General features: G+C 41.4%; 1 protein-coding gene across 7 annotated transcripts in view; it reads right to left on the bottom strand.

Moving 5' to 3' along the window:
* Positions 1-16,477, bottom strand: part of EEF2K (eukaryotic elongation factor 2 kinase) — a 33,761-nt gene that overhangs the window by 12,148 nt on the left and 5,136 nt on the right. For 3 of the 7 annotated variants that reach the window (XR_008747370.1, XM_055805053.1, XM_055805056.1), the window contains exons 2-9: positions 13,760-14,084; positions 11,924-11,974; positions 9,994-10,094; positions 7,787-7,847; positions 6,732-6,769; positions 3,819-3,990; positions 1,832-1,981; positions 220-352 (exon numbers count right to left, since the gene is read on the bottom strand). Coding sequence is in view for 6 of the 7 variants with exons in the window: in XM_055805053.1 (XP_055661028.1) it covers positions 220-352; positions 1,832-1,981; positions 3,819-3,990; positions 6,732-6,769; positions 7,787-7,847; positions 9,994-10,094; positions 11,924-11,974; positions 13,760-14,005 (952 nt within the window). In the remaining variant the exon portion in view is untranslated. The other 4 variants (XM_055805054.1, XM_055805055.1, XM_027778864.2 and 1 more) reach the window with 4 other exon arrangements.

Raw genomic sequence — 16,477 nt, 5'->3', positions numbered from 1 at the left:
TAGACCAGGAGACATGAGCCAGGATTAGCTCTCATTTTAGATGTGCCCTTGCATGACAATGGCCCTGCTCAGGGACCCCTTCCAATAAACTTTCCCCAGCTGTTTTCAAGGCCCTCAGAAATGTGCCTGCTCACCCAGTCATGTAATGGCTACTCAGCAGACAGCTAGGAACAGAAAATAAGCATCCATTAGCATGTGAAACAGGATCACGGATTTTACCTAGGTTGCCATCTCCAAAATCTGTACCGTTCTCTGTATGGATCTGAGGGTCTGTGTAAAGATCTCCAACTCCCTGGATATCAACAATAATGAGTTGGTGTCCTGAGCGTTCAAAGGTGAAGTGACTAAAGGCCTGGAAGAACACAGAAGATGTCTGAGATCTACTGAAAACAGCAACAGATATTCACCTTTTATAAATGGAGAAAGAAGTCTGATAACCCTATTGGTGAAATATAACTGGTATAAACATCATGATGGAAGCAACGAAAGACTAAGACCTTCTCTAATCTGCCACCACTTCAGAGATGGGCTAAAAGTGGTAAGGTGAAAAGCAGCAGTGGGAACATGCAGGGGAGAGGAGATTGCTCTATTTCTCCTTCCTGTACTGGGGATTCTGTTTTCCACTATAGTCTTCAGCTTAAGTGGGGAGCTGCCTGGCAGAAGAAACAACAATGCGCTCTGAAGCCATTGCAGAGTAACTTCTGCATAAACATCCTGGCCATGCCTGTGGATCTCCAAGCTCTGCAGTCCTGGGACACTGGTTCCTTCTGGCAACAGGCAAAGCTCTGCCACATTTTTTAAAGAAAAGTAAACATGAGCATCCCCACAAATTCTTTCCCCTATTATGCCCTCTGGGAGGTCCCCTGAATGGCTGATCTGGCTCTACATCCATGTATCAGATAACGAAATGTACATTTGTACTGTTAAAAGCAGTGTTTCAAGAATCAGGTATAAAGCACCCTTCTCTTTGGCATGAAGCTGAGACATTAGGAATCTTCTGGGAAGCCCTCCAAAAAAGTACTGCCAGGCCTGGGGGAGGTGACTGGTGGTGATATACAAACATTTTTAACTGCAGCAAATCTCATGGAACATTTTGTTCCCAACCTGTGAAAGCATAGCACTGATTCAGTGTACAAAAGACAGCCCAGAACATAAACCCTCTGCTTACATTAAGCATCATGATGAATACCTTAAAAATACATGAAAAAAAAGGAAAAGAACAAAACCTTCAAACCCCAGTAAAAACACTCCGTTGCTATGCTTACCACTGCATTTTTTCACCAGTATTTTAAAGTTCTCGCACAAAATCCAAGAATCACATGAAATATGTACTTGTATTTCTACATGCAATCTCAGTATGATCTTTTCAGAGGTTATAAGTGAAAAAAACCAGATTTTTACATGCAAATGGACTAGATTTCTTATTTACATGACTTGGATATCTGCCACCTCCTTTTGCATATTACATGAGGCACCAGAAGACTACTTAGTACATATTACATGAGAAGTCTCTTTCCCCCCTTAATCTGAGAGTTTGAAATATGTCGATGTCTGCAATTATGATTAGAGTCAAAGAGCTTAAGGTTTCCAAAGAGTATTAACCATGTTTGTCTCAACTAAAATCAAGACAGTGAAATGCAATAAGAAAGCACTCAGCACTTGAAAAAGCAGGCCCCAAATTAGGGGCAGATGTACTGCAAAAAGAGAAATTAATTTGGCATTGTACTGGAAAGCCTGCAGTTTCCTTTCTTGGCAGTAATGCAAGACCTCTAAATAGAGCCAAGAAATTCCCTTCAGCAGACTTTATGGAAAGCACTGAACAAAGACTCACTTGCGGAGTAAGACGAATGTTGTCGTCTCGCACAAAACCAGAATTTGAGTTATATTTGATGTATTTGCCCTCAATGTAGTGTTCCAAATGAAAGAGAGGCTTTCCAGGTCTGTTCTTCATTTCAATAATACAGGTCTGTACTATATCCACCTGGGGAGGGAAAGAAGATAAACAATGACTAACAGAATACTGTCTTCAGATCAAAGTGTCTGTGAATCCCCCAGCTGTGAAAACTTTCCCAATGAAAAATGCTGAACAATTGCAAAGATCTGTCTGTTGACAAGGGGGTGGTGGAAGAGTCACATGCTCATTAGGCTATTGGAGGAATTCCATAAATTAAAAGCAGTCACTTCAAAACAGCTCACTTCTGCAACAAATCCTTCTGAAAATTCTTAGTAAGTGTTGCTTTTCTATTTTATTTTTCTGGGCACCTTAAGAGTACACTGCAAATAGTCTATACCCAGAGAGCAAAACATACAGTAACTACTGCACAACTTGAAGAAATGCCTTTTCAGAGGACTGAAGACATCTACCATTCAGGTATTTCTGTACCCTGCCTCATCTCCTTCCTCTGACCCAGACACATTCCTAAAGGAGAAACCATCACAACTCTCGCTTTGTTTACATCTTTTCCCCCACGTGCCGTTTTAAACTTCCAGATTTCTAGATTCCTCTCTGTGCACTTCACTCTATAACCTCACCTTGCTGTTGTGAGACAGGTAGTTCTTAACTAACGCTCATTTGGGAGGCAACGCACACAGTCCGCATACCCAGAAGCGCTCATTTTGGCTATTACATTGTTAAGGCCCCCACACTGAGGTATACTTCTTGACCCAAGCATCTTGTCACATCACACACAGTCTGTGGTAGAGCCAAGAGCAGGAACCAAGATACCACAGTGCATGTACAGCACCCTTCCTACAAGCTGCCTCTTGCACTCATTTGAAGCCAGTTACACTCAGGCATCCAGTACTAGCCATGGATTAAAGGGGCTTGGATGCTTTGTTGGTACATACAGTGCATGTACTCAACAAAAAGGCTCTACTGGCTGGGAGTGAAAGACAGCTGCAGTCCTTCATCCCTGCACTTTAGTTTCTTGTCTTTTAAGAAGCTGATTGTTGCTGCTTGAGGTGTTTTTCCCCAGGATGCAATGGCCAGCTTTTATCAGCAGCTATCCAATTTACTAGCATGGAAAAGCGCGAAGCTGTGCTGGCTGTACAAAACATTTAGCATGGACTGCAAAAAACCAGAAATACAGCCAGCAAAGCAGTAAAACCACTTCTTCCTCAATCTGATGTGTTTATGGACATCCCTAGCACAGAGGATGGGACTTCTCTTGATACCCTGAGCCTAGTGTGGTATTTGATCCATCCAGGACTTTCATACATCTTAATGCTTTGCACTTAACACAATGTGCTAGTATTGTCACCGAGACACCTGAAGGAAAGAAATCCACAGTATCTTCATTTTCTGGAAAAATTCTTGACCACCCCTCAGAAATCTGTATTTGAATAGCTTCATAAATTTATTCATGTTTGCAGCTGCTCTTAAAAATCAACACTAGTTAGGTGTTTAGATAGGTTTACAAGATTTAAGCCTCTACCTTCCTGGAGCACTAACAGTTAAGTGCTTACTAAGACTGCTGCTGGCAATAAATTCTGTCACATCTCTGGTTATCTCAAAAGCAGCTGCGTAAATATCAAAAGGAGCAATACAAACACCATTTTATTTTGGTCTTTGGTCAACAGCTGAGAACAGTCAGACATTCACAAACACATAGCTCCTAATGCTGGAAATATAAAGCAATTTCTGCATTTACTTCATTAAAAATCAGTTATCATTTAAAGGGAAAACACAGTAGGGCAGAAGAATCTATCTAAACAATTAAATTTAATGGAATGTGAGACAAGTAATTCCCTCTAATCTGAAAACTAATCTAATAGGAAAGCAAGACTGCATTTTTGCTTAGCAAGATATTTGAATGTACCTGTTTTGGTGGCTTGTGCCGGTTGTACTCTTCTCCCCAGAGTTTTGCTTCCATCTGAAGTCGGACATCCTCAAAATACACATCCCTACCCACGCTCTCTATGTATTGCTTGGCAACATAGTTATAAGCACCTTTCCAGTTCTGTGTGTGTAAGAAGTTGGACAGCTTTTTCCTGAAAGACAAATCAATTGCTGATGAAAAGAAAACTATGAATTTTAATTCAATCTTTCCTATTCCTTTGCCCATGTGGACAGAGCCAGGCCCTGCGATAAGCATTCTTCAGTCATTTACCAGATATTCTAGGTGAAAAGCAAAGCACAGGTAGGGGGCAAGGGAAAAAGCAACATGCCCTAAGAGTGACTGGGACATGCCAAAGTATCTGGTTGCACTGCAGCTACTGCTCTGAACTTCCTCCTTTTCTCATTGCCTTTCCCTCTCCACTCCCCTCAACCCCAGAGCATGAGGGGTTGGTGCCACCTCAACACCCTGTTCTAATGTCAACAATTATTTCCTGCATAAATTAACAGGGAGTGCCTTTCCAACGTGAACTGAGGAGAAAAGCCTCTCCTATGATAACAGCAAACTGCTGCCTTCTCAACACACAGGGGTGACTAAGTATCCTCTGTGCTCCCAGAAGGAAAACTGCACCTGATAATTCTTATGATGTAGCCTTTAACTTTTGTTGATGTGCAAATCTTTAATCCATAGATCCCTCAAAAGTGCGGGGGGCAGGGGAGGGAAAACTTTGACAACAGAGGATCTGCTGGCTGCCAACAAATGGATTAAGCAGGTACTCACTGTTTACAGAAGATGCCAGCATTCAAGTCAAATGGGAAAAAAAGCCCACAAGTTATCAAGAATTCCAAAGCAGACATGGTCTTCTTTCCTAGAGCAGCCTCACCCATTTATATGGAACACAAGGGGGAAAGCACTTCCCCCACGCATGCCCCCCTCTCCCAAGAACTTAATTCACCAGAGAAGATAGCAAAAAGGTATAAAGCTCCTCCACTGTGGCTGCAGTGGTATTGCTGGAGACCAAAGCAATGCCAAGCCAGTCTGAAGGAGGAGAAGTATGAAGAAGAGTATCTAGCATAAGGCACAGATGGCTACTGAGTAGTTCTCATACTCTGCTCAGTAACAATGGTTCTGCGAGCATTTCTCGGTGCCACGGCAAACTGTAGATTTTGAGGAACTACTAGCAGCACTCAAACTCTCAACCCTCCCCCCTCCTTCCTTTCCTCTCCAAGACCTCAGTGCAGAGGTCTTGGTACAGGGGACACCCTAAAGGCAAAGCAACTTCAGATTATCTGTCCTCCTGCAGAAATGGACAGGCAGTCGCTGTAAGAGAGGCTTTGGAAAGAAGGAACAAGCAAGTGAGGTAAGAATTTCAGCCAGGATTGGAAACCTTTCCAGTTCTCTGAAGAAACACATTTCTCCACATAAAACAAGCCAGTTCATGTGCTCTTCTAAAGCCAATACTCTCTGAAGTTCGTTGAGCAAAGTGCAGGTAACACTGTCACTGTCATGACTAATAACTTGCAGAGTTGCAAAAAATCTAGAAGAGAGCACTCCTGATGGGAAATACCAGTACACCGCTGAGAGTTACGGAAAATCCAGCAGTAGGAAGCAGACATATGAGTTACACGTTCTTTATACAAGAGGTTAAAGCAAAGCTGCAAAGACAAATTTGTGTTTATGGCACTACTCAAGATACTGTGTAAAGGGGAATTTGGTAAATAACAAGAGCTAAAAGCAACGTCAGCAGCAATGTCAGCAGGCTAAGATTTGTTACTTCCTAGGCTTCACTCACTGCTGTGTCTATCTGGCTTTGCAAGAACACAACCACTAGCACGAACTGATACTGAAACTGCCAAACTGGAGGACAGAGTTGGTTACTTTTCCTCCTTTTTGCTCAGGTTCAAAACATCATGTTTCTACTATTCAGGAGTTTCTCTCTTTCCGGAAGTGAAACCAGACACGAAATCCAGTTTCTCTGGATTCCACAGCTGGAAAGAAGGGGGAAGGACCTTAAACACACACTTGCATATTTTCCAGGAAACACTCATTTCCAGAGACTGGAAAGGGTGGGGTACTTTTCTAGCACAAACTGATTTATAGCTAGATGCTGATGCCCGCAACCATATTTGCTAACACTCTGTGAGGAAATCAAAGTTCCTCCTCCACGCTTTACCGTTCTGGAAAGAGTAACTGTTAGTGCTCAAGCTCTGCCGTAGTCAGGATTACTCTGGTATACATGACCCAAAGTAAACCCTGGAAGGATAACCTGAGGGAGGCTTTCCAAGTTGAAACCGCACCATCCAGCTACTCCTTCCCCTTTTCTCTGCCTAACTAAGCCTCGAGTTTGCCCTCAGGCTGTACACGCCTATGGCCCCATATCAAAATCAAAGATATTTTAGCACACCAGGAACACAGAAATGAACTGGCTTTTGTAGTAGTTCTGTACTTTTTTTCAAGTAGCTCTGTACTTTTATCAGTATTTTGCTTCCAAGAGATGGTGAAAATAGCGTAAATTTATAAAGTGCTAATTGAGTAGTCTTATACTTGCTGGAACTAGACATGATTGCACATTATCCATCCCACTGCAGTTCCAGTACAGGCAAAGGCTTGACTTTCCAAAGCAAGCTCACTGGATACCTGCATGACGCTTGCTTGTACTTCCTTTACAAGAATGTTCTGCTTTCTGAACCCCATTCGCTGCGCTGAGGCCAGAGTCACACAAACAGGAATAAAACCCTCAGCTATGCCTTTCAGAAAGGCACCACAGGGAGCTAATGGGGAGCCAAAGGGGAGCCACACTTTACACAATTTCCACCACACCCAAGTGAAATTCCAGTCACCACAGAAGAAAATACTGCATGGAGGCCAACAAAGATAAAGGCAGCAGATACTTACGTTCTGAAACACTCTCGCATTGCTCCACGGCCAAAAGGCTAGGGGGAAAAAAACCAAACACTTCAGCATTGCCATTTCCACAGTGTTAATATCTAACCAGAGACACAAGCATGTCTTCCCCCTTTACATCCTGCAGAAAGCAGTTCTCAAACAGGCTCTATACAATATCTATCTCCTCAAAGTGAAAACCCACTGCCAGTGTAAGAACAAACCTGGGGAAAAGACACTGAGAATAAGCCACCCCTCAATATCCCATGAGGCAGACATGGTATGTCTTTTGAAGAAGCTGTTTTAATTCTCTCTCTAGTTTGGAGTCAGCTCTGTTGTGACTGCCTAGAGAAGCTGGCTCCGCAGACCTCATGCTCTCCACATTTAGGCTTCCATACAGGACATGCCAAACACAGCATCACCTCCCCAGATGCCACCTCAGTAGCACAGAGCAAGGTAACTCAGAGCACTAGCACAGGCTGCCTGGAGAGGCTGTGCAGTCTCCTTCTCTGGAAACGTTGAAAACCCATCTGGATGTGACTTTGTGCAACCTGCTCTAGGAGAACCTGCTTTAGCAGGGGGGTGGACTAAATGATCTCCAGAGGTCCCTTCCAACCCTGACCATTCTATGATTCTGTGACTCCAACACACCACTAACTCCATGATTTAATTGCAAAGTGACAGTAGCTTCCACCCTCACATACCAAAAATTCAGTCTGTGTTCATCCTATGAGCAGAAATTATTTGGAAGCACTCAACATAGAGGACTATTGGCAGGCAGAGAGATGAGGCCAGCAGGAAATGGGAGGGAGGTCACTGGGAAGCAAACAAAAGCCTCATGTTGTTGATGGGGAAGGGCTGACTCCATGGTCTGCTCTACTCTGGGGAGAAAAAGCTGTTGGGACACCAAAACATACTGGATGAGCCGAGGAAAAAGAAAGGCAGGAGAAAAGAACTACACTGAGACTTCAAAACTTCTGTATGAGGAAAACATATTGCTGCCACTATTCAGTAACAGGAAGTGGGAAATTGGCCGCTAATAAATATGAAGGACAGAGTGATCTTACTTGTGAAGCCATCTTGATAAGGACTTCATCTTCAACCCAGTCCCCAGTAACTGCATTGTACCTGCAAAATCAGGAGATGTACCTCTTAGAAAAATGCAGAGGGAACCCAAATCCTCCCACCCCCAGTGCCTATCCTTCCTTATCTCTGGCTGATTGTTGCAAAGCGTTGCTGCCACTCCAACACAAAAACTTCTTGTCTTTCTACCACACTCCTCCCCTCTTTACTTCAGGTGGAAAAGAAAATGTATAGCTCTTTGAAAAGACACTGAATCCTGTTGACAATGAACAGATCCTACTACAGAAGCAAAACTTTTGCAACACTACAAATTAGGCTTTATCTGCTTGGACGTGAAATCTCCTCTGTGATGCCTAGGCGTTACACTAGGGGCACATGCTGGTTTTGGCTGGGGCAGTATTAATTTTCTTCACAGTAGTTGGTATGGGGCTGTGTTTTGGACTTGTGCTAGAAATAGTGTTAATAATTCAGAGATGTTTTCATTATTGCTGAGCCATGCTTGCACAGAGTCAATAAGGCCTTTTCTGCTTCTCACACCATCCCATCAGTGAGTAAGCTAGGGGTGCATAAGAACTTGGAAGGGGACACAGTGGGATGGCTGACCCCAACTGACCAAAGGGATATTCCATACCACATGCCATCATGTTTAGCATATAAAACCAGGGGAAGAAGGAGGAAGAGGGGGACATTTGGAGTGATGACATTTATCTGCCCAAGTAACCATTATGCATGATGGATCCATGCTTTCTTGGGCATGGCTGAACACCTGCCTGCCAACGGGAAGTGGTGAATGAATTCCTTGTTTTGCTTGGCTTGTGTGCATGGCTTTTGCTTTAACTATTAAACTGTCTTTATCTCAACCCACGAGTTCTGATTCTCTCCCCCATCCCACTGTGTGGGGAGTGAGTGAGCAGCTGGGTAGTAATTAATTGCTGGCTGGGATTAAACCATGACAGGGCAGAAAGAGCCTTACCATGCCCTACACACTGGACAGGTTGTCTCCTCCAACCCTGTGCTTGCAGAAACCTGGTTCTGGCTGGGTATCTGCCACAGGGCTGCAGAGGATGTGAGCAGAACACAGCACCAACTGTGGCTGTGAAAAGCAGCAGGGCCAAGAACTGCCCAACACTGCACAAAGGGAGGAGCAAGTCTGCACAACCCTATGATAATATAGACTCCCCATCCCTTAATTCCCAACACAGTAAAAGCCAAATCGACAACCACAGTGGTTGAGTCACCAACACATGATTGTTTCCAGCCTGTTTCCCCTGACTTGCACCAAGTACTTCATGCATACAGACACCCATATGTCCCCTTATATATTCTGTACCACCCCAGCCTGCAGCAGATAAAAGTGCTGGAGATAGGATTATCAGAGCCATCTCTTTTTAAGTATTCGAGTAGCCCTAAACCAGTATTATCACTTATTTGTATTTCAAAATATGCAAACTATTTCAGGACTGTGTGGCTGACCAGGGACAGATGCAGTCTATGGGGAAGAAAAGCACTGCCTGACAGCATTATGTGATTGGAAGGGAGGCCTCCCCAAACACTGATGCTAAGTGGTAATTAACTGGCCTCTAACTCCTACCCCTTCCACCCAGAAACCTGTGTCAGTAGGGTAAATGTTTTGGCAAAGCCTGTGCTAAAGCACTGAGAATACTTTAAGGGCCAAACTCAGTCTTAGCACGTACACCATGCTGAGCTATTCTGGGCTTTATAAGGATTTAAATTCCAGCCACATAAAGCAATACTGCATAAACAGGCAACAGTGAAACTGCTATTTTGGGAAAGGCACAGAGTATTATGTTGCTTTTTTTCCTAAACTACTTAAACTAAATATGCTGCCTCTTTATTGGAATTCATTTCCTTATTAGATTAAGTTTACAGCATTAATAAATCAAGTAGAAAATACTTTTCAGCCTTGTTTCCTGTATACATGACGAAACTCATAAATACTACTAAGGTGGGAGAGAAAGAGTGTGACACTGGTTTTCTGAAATATATTTTTTTTTATGATGTGCAGTATTTACATGTTCCTGGGAGATTCAGTTAAGACACTCACCTTGGACATTACTGACAGCTCTTCATTCATGTAATTACACATATTCTGCACTACACAAACACAGTCCTTGCATAAACCAGCACATTCTGTTTAACATCAGCATTAAAAGCAGAAAGACCCACAGACCTGTAACGAGTGGCATGTTCCGTCTCAATGTCCTCAAGATGAAATTCTGCCCACGGATCAGGCATGTGCTTGGCTTTCTGAATAGCATGTTTCCAGGTTTCCTGAAGAAGTTACAAACTGGCAGGTTATTTATAATCAGCAGCAACTCACAACAACAGCATTTTGTAGAGCACATCAGGATCCCAATGCTACAAAGATATGCAACTACATAAGCCCCCAAAGCACTCTTCAGAGCACTGACCAAGCAGTACAGAAGAACACTCTGATGTTTTATAGCTTTAAGTATAATGAAACACAGTTCAGAAATATAAAGCATCAGGCCTCAGTTTAATTTGCACCACTGTAAAGTTATGAGAACAGAATCTGGTCTAGTATATCCCAAATACAATTTGTAAGACCTGTTGTAATTTGCAAATATCTCTAACATACACTGCAAATAGTGATGAGGCACACCTAGAGGACATTAACTCACTTTTATTGGTTTGATTTTTAACTTTTTGTAACTAACAGCATATGCTGTTGTGTGTATGCATATGTGTAAGCATAAAAAAGTCCATTAGCAATAGAGCAATATGAACAAAGCAAAATAAACCCAAGGCCCCCAAACTGTGCTCAGCATAGGAAAGAAGAAATTAGAATGTTGTAAAAATGGATGATTATAACAATTCCAGACAAGTAGCTATTTCAATCTCCACCAAGTCAATAGTAAAAATACCAAAGGAGTTTTCTGGAATATAAAGAAACTTCCTCTACCAGCCAATTTAGATGCTTTCACTTAACATTTTGATCTCCCTCTTTTTACACTGTACTGTTCCGAGAGAACTGAAGATATCATCCTGTGACGTCTCAAATGCCTTCTGCAAGGTGAGCAGAAGAAAAGGCCACTGCACCCCCACTAGTAAAGAAATACTGTGGTCTGAGGTTTTGTTACTGTCTCTCTGAATCTCAGGTATGCAGAAACAGTAACTTTTACAATATTAGAGGGCTTTTTTTAATTATTTTTTTTTTATTTTTCTTTTTTCTTTAAATTCTCTGAATTGAAATCTATGTCAAAACTTTTTAAAAATACAGTGTAAATTCACGTTAGCAATGACATCAAGCAAGTTTCTGAAGCAGCTGAGCTTTTAAATTGTTCATTTATTTCAGCTGTAGTTCTTCATATCTTGCAAACAACTTAAATGCTCCCCTTTCTGACAACAAAACTACAAAATGAACACAGTATTACAATAAATGAAACAAGTTTAAAAGACATACTGAAAAAGATTTCATACATGTTTCATAAGAAAAGGAAGTTGTCTCAGATCATGTGATGATACACATTTCATATGGAACTGGGGAATTCCATACTTGGATATATATGAAAGAAATAGGAAGAGACAGAAACAAGTAGAATTGCTTGGTCAGTTATCTATATCAAATCATTCTTGAGTAGGGTCCCTCTCCAAAAGGTGGTATGTGTCCATGCTAGGTAATGATTTAAGTAAATCAATTACTTGTGCTTGATCTTGTGAGGTGCTTTGAACAAAAGTTGTATTCTAATCTTCAAACAAACAGAAGCTGGACTTCATGGAAACGGTGCTAACAGTGCAGTTTTTCTGCTGCTGTAGGCACACGGCTGCCATACAGACTAAGCAGATGTCTTGCATCCATTCTATTCTCATCCACAGTAGGGAACACTGTGAAGAAACAACTACAGATACGCACTTTAAAAGAAGTGATATTTCAGAGTAGAGATCTAAAGATGGGTATTATTTCATTCAACAGATATCTTTTCCAGTTTTGACTTGATGACTTTTATAGACTGAGGCAAGCAGTTCTCCCAGACAATAATGAACAAAAAAAGGCCATAAAAGGAAAAAAAAAAAACCACACCACAAAAAATCTTAATGCAACTATCAGAGATGGTGTTCACATTTTCTTTTTGACCTACCCGACTATGGTCAACCACAGAGCCAATCTTAGAACGATGCTGTGTGTCATTCTAAAGGATGCATGAGAAACATAAAAGTAGGAAAATATACGTGATAAGACAAATGATTGGCAAAGAGTCTCTGTTCTCTTTGTTAACTTTTTTTTTAAAAATTCCACTGAAAAGCCACTCTTCGATTTAAGTTCATTCTTAGAACATTTGTAAACAAACCTACTGAGGTAAGTTGGTAATTTTTTTAAATTGGAAAACATGCATTAAAAGAGTCCTGTCTATTAACTAGCTAATTAAACATTGCTGAGTCCTGTTTAAAGGCAGAGACTTAATAGCAACTATCAATAGCCCACACTGCCATTAGCTTTGGGGTCCGACAGGTAGACTCTGACTAGACCAGGCTGTGGTGGTTTAAAATATTATCAGTCCTGGCTGTCTGCTTCATGGTGTTGGAAATCCAACATTTCTGCAGCTTAAGCAGCAGAAGGAGATTGCTGGCTCCACATCTCAACTCAATGCATTTTATCTGTGATAGGGGCTAAAATGCCAAACTAGACATTGTGGACACCAAAGCATGGGCACATGTATTCTGCAGAAACAATATGATAGCTTAGTAAGGAGGAAATAATTGCTATTTCTTAAGTCCTCATCAGTTTTATCTCAGGCCACATGACTCAGAACTCACACTGCAAATCCAGAGGCAAATATTTAGTATATGCTAAAATGTACACACAAACGAAGACTAAGCTCCCTATCAGGTCTTAACTTGCTTGGTACAGCGCACACTAAAATCTGTCCTCTTGTCTATACTTACTCTTCACCTTCCTTAGGAATATCTACCTTTCAATGTTTCTATTAACTAGCCCTGGTAAAAATTTTACTGCAGACAAGACAATTTCACTTTTAATGAGTTACTTAGTATGTCAGCTGACTGAAATAAACCCTCTGGTATCTCTCCAGAAATAAAGCATGCATTAGGCATAACCAAGATTTTAGAGTATCTATTAAACATATGTTAATATTTATAACAAGAAGTGTGTTAATAAAATATATTAAATCCTAGTCTAGACAAAATCTAAGAGACATGTCAGTTTACCACAAATGGTGCATATTTGGAATATCTAACCTATAGAGTGACTCACTTCCATTCCTGAGGCTCCATTCCCTGACCTGATCTGTGCAAAGGGAGCCAGTCGAGTGGAACAGGACACACTGCCAAGGACACACCATCTACATCCCCTTTGACCTCTCTGCAATGTTGTGACTGCCATTCATTTCAAAAAGGTCAGACACTGCTCAAGTACACTGTCAGGAACTACTGCCGGTGTTACACTTCATGCCCAAGCACAAGAGTCAACATGTTAAAAGCTGCCCCAGAAAGAGCTATAACCTAAACGTCTATAAAAAACCCTCTCTATATAAAAATTTTATAATTTATAATTTTATGTACAAATAAAAACATTATGGATTGTTAACTCTGCTCGGCAAAATCCATAATAAAGTATCTTCTGCCAGGTCCCAATTTAGCTTACAAGTATCATCTTGCAAACCTCCCAATCACCATATTGCTTTTTAAATGGTTTAATCATAATAGCAGTGAATTGTTTGTTAGATCAAAGATCGCTAGATGAAGATCTCCCACTGAACCAAAAGGGACAGTAAGGAATTCCATGGCAGTGTCAGACTATTGGCTTAATGGAATTACTGGCAGGTCTGGAAAAAAAAAAAGATTTGTTGTTATTGTTGTTGAGAAGTGTTAGTTACAAGAGATGAAGCAGTTAAGAGAATGCCTCATGCCAACTAAGTAAAACCAAAAACTTATTGAAGGCTGGAGCCAATACTTACCTTAAAGCTAAAGGAGTTTCTAGGAGAAGAGCTTGAACTGTACTGCTCAGTTTTCGCTAAGTTGCTATAATAATTGTCAACTTTGATACCAGTAGACTTGTTAGAAACTGGATCATCAGTTATTGGACAGATAAAATAATTGTCTTCATCATCACTATGAGCATCAAGATAATTTCCAGAGTTCTCTGTAGTCGATCTAGCATTATCAATCCCTTCCATACGAAAAATAAGGTCTTCGTCTGCCATGTTTGTAGGAGGTCAGTTTAACTCCTGCAATGATTAAAACAACCACTACTCCAATGCACATGCAAATGGAGGGAAGAAGCTGGGTGGGAGAGAAAAACAAACAAAAAAGGGTTGTTATAAAAGAACAAATGATGCATGAAACTCATGTCAGCACACTGGTAGAAAAAGAATCATTTGCATATGGCTCTGTAAAAATGATCCTGAAGTACCTAAATACTTACATGTGGCTTTGAACACTTCAGTGCTAGATCTGGGTTTCCAAACAGTTTTTTAATTTTGTTTGGTTTTTAATTTGTAAGGTTTTTAAATTGCTACAGGACTGAGAAAATTAAATAATCAAGTACAGAACAGTTCTATAAAATCTGAGAGACCACGAACACCACCTGCCGCTTATGACTGACATTTGTTAATGCTCCTATCTTCTCCTCTGAATGTTTTTATTCTTCCTTATCTGAAATGCTGAGTTTCACAATACTGGTCTTAGAAACTCAAGGGAGTTTTACATCAAGCATTACAGACAGGTTTTAAATTTTTTTCAATACAAGTCTTCTCAAGGATATTGCATACATATATGCCAATGAAGGGAGTATTATTAGGACAACATAGAAGACTGTGCCTCTGCTGCTGAGACTTAAGTTGGCTTTTAGCTCACTTGTTGCCAGCAGTTCACAGTGGAAAGCATGCTAGTAAAAGCGCAGCACATTGCCCAGGCTATCCAGGACATCCCCAGAAGGACAAAGTACAAAAGAGGCAAAAAAAGCAGGCCTGCCATGCCACTGCTGCTGCCCAAGTGCACTCACCAGCAGACCACAGAGACAAGAGGAGGTATGTGTAACAAGTACTTCAACCCTTCTGTCTTTCACACTCTGTAAAAGGATTTCACTTTGGACCAGTCTTGTGCGATCTAAACAATCCTCTTCCAACTCTAAAGACAGCAGATACGGCAGTCTGCTCAACAGCATCAAGTCTCTGAGCTGTGTTTGCTTTACATATAGAGCTTAAAAGAAGAAAACATTCTCCCTGGTTAACAGTCCTTTTCCAAAGAAGTCAGAAAGCTTGATTTTGACATTGGTTCTTACAACTTTTTAGTAGCCAGACTGTGAGAGAACAGAATAGGTAGGGTTTGGCTTCTCCTGGGTCCTAGCTTAGAAGTAAACTATGCAAATTGAAAGTAAAAGCAACAATGTGAGACAGGCAGGTCATGGGGTTTTACTAAAATCTGTTCAACTATTTCTACACCCAGAATGTGGCCTCAGTGAAATATTTACCTAGAATGTCTTCTGACACGTTAAACAATGTAAACAATATTAAACACGGTAAACAATATGGGAAGTTCCATATGGGTATGGGAACTGCAGCTCTGCCAAGTCTCCTCTCTTACTGTAGCTTTTCCAAATTAGTGACACCAGTTTCAGGGAGGCAGAGCACAGCACAGACACTACAGCCCAACTGCTGCAATAGACATATGTTATATATATATATAAAAAAGTGAATCATGGAAGTACTTTTCCTGGCACTTGGGTTTCACTCCTGGAGATACTGCAGTGGGAACATGCCCAACAGCCTCCACCTTAGAAACAGCTTGTGATGATTCAGCACAACTCAAAACTAAATTCCTACAGTCCCAAGCTACAGAAGGTCAGCATTGTGTCTTTCACACATTACCAGCCATACAGATGCAAACAGTTTGTATTCTTCCACATTTTACAGTCCAGAGCCATCAGCAGTAGGACACCAACATTTACTTTCAGCGGTATGTTGCCCATTTCTAGACCTTGTCTCCCCTTCCCCCCCACAACACAGCTTCAGCAAAGAGGCCTCTGAAACACAAGGGGGCAGGTGGCTGTGACACCCCTGGAATAGGGTAACTTTACATCTTCTGGGCAAAAGCTCATTTTAGTCTATCATGTATAACATATGCTGCCAAGCAGGCGGCTAGGGATATATGCCCAAGTAGGAAACAGCTGCTACCTGCCAGCATCCCTGCCTCCTGTTCAGCGTGGTGCCTTTGCTTCAGAGTGCTTCTCCATAGCTGAGGCTCCTTTTCCACACTGCCAGGCTATTTCCCAGACACTCTTGCACTTAAAGCTCTTTTCTTCCTCTGAACTCTTGTCCTTTTCCTGCTGAGCCCACTCACGTGATCAAGTACACATCTACGGAGGTTTCCAGCTATTGAGGAAGATACAAACAGCCAGAGTGGAGCAGGTCCACGATTCATCTAATATGCGCTGCTGCTTCGAAAAGCAAAGAAACCTTCACAGAACAATAATCCGCCCCTATCACATGTATTTATAATTGGTCACAGCTCACATTTTCCGAAACGCTATTCTCATTAACTGCACTATCACTAGGTTTCAGAGTCATTTCCTGAAGTCTCTAACACCTGTCTCTGCCAAATTTAATGACTTTCTGTGAAGACTTTAATACCCAATCACATCAAAAGCTCAGACCACATTAAAGTGAACACACAGA

This window comes from Falco peregrinus, chromosome 5 (genome assembly GCF_023634155.1).
Source record: "Falco peregrinus isolate bFalPer1 chromosome 5, bFalPer1.pri, whole genome shotgun sequence".
In the NCBI taxonomy this organism is placed as follows: domain Eukaryota; kingdom Metazoa; phylum Chordata; class Aves; order Falconiformes; family Falconidae; genus Falco; species Falco peregrinus.
The sequence above is the reverse complement of the archived record's forward strand: the minus strand, read 5'-3'. Positions and strand labels throughout refer to the sequence as shown.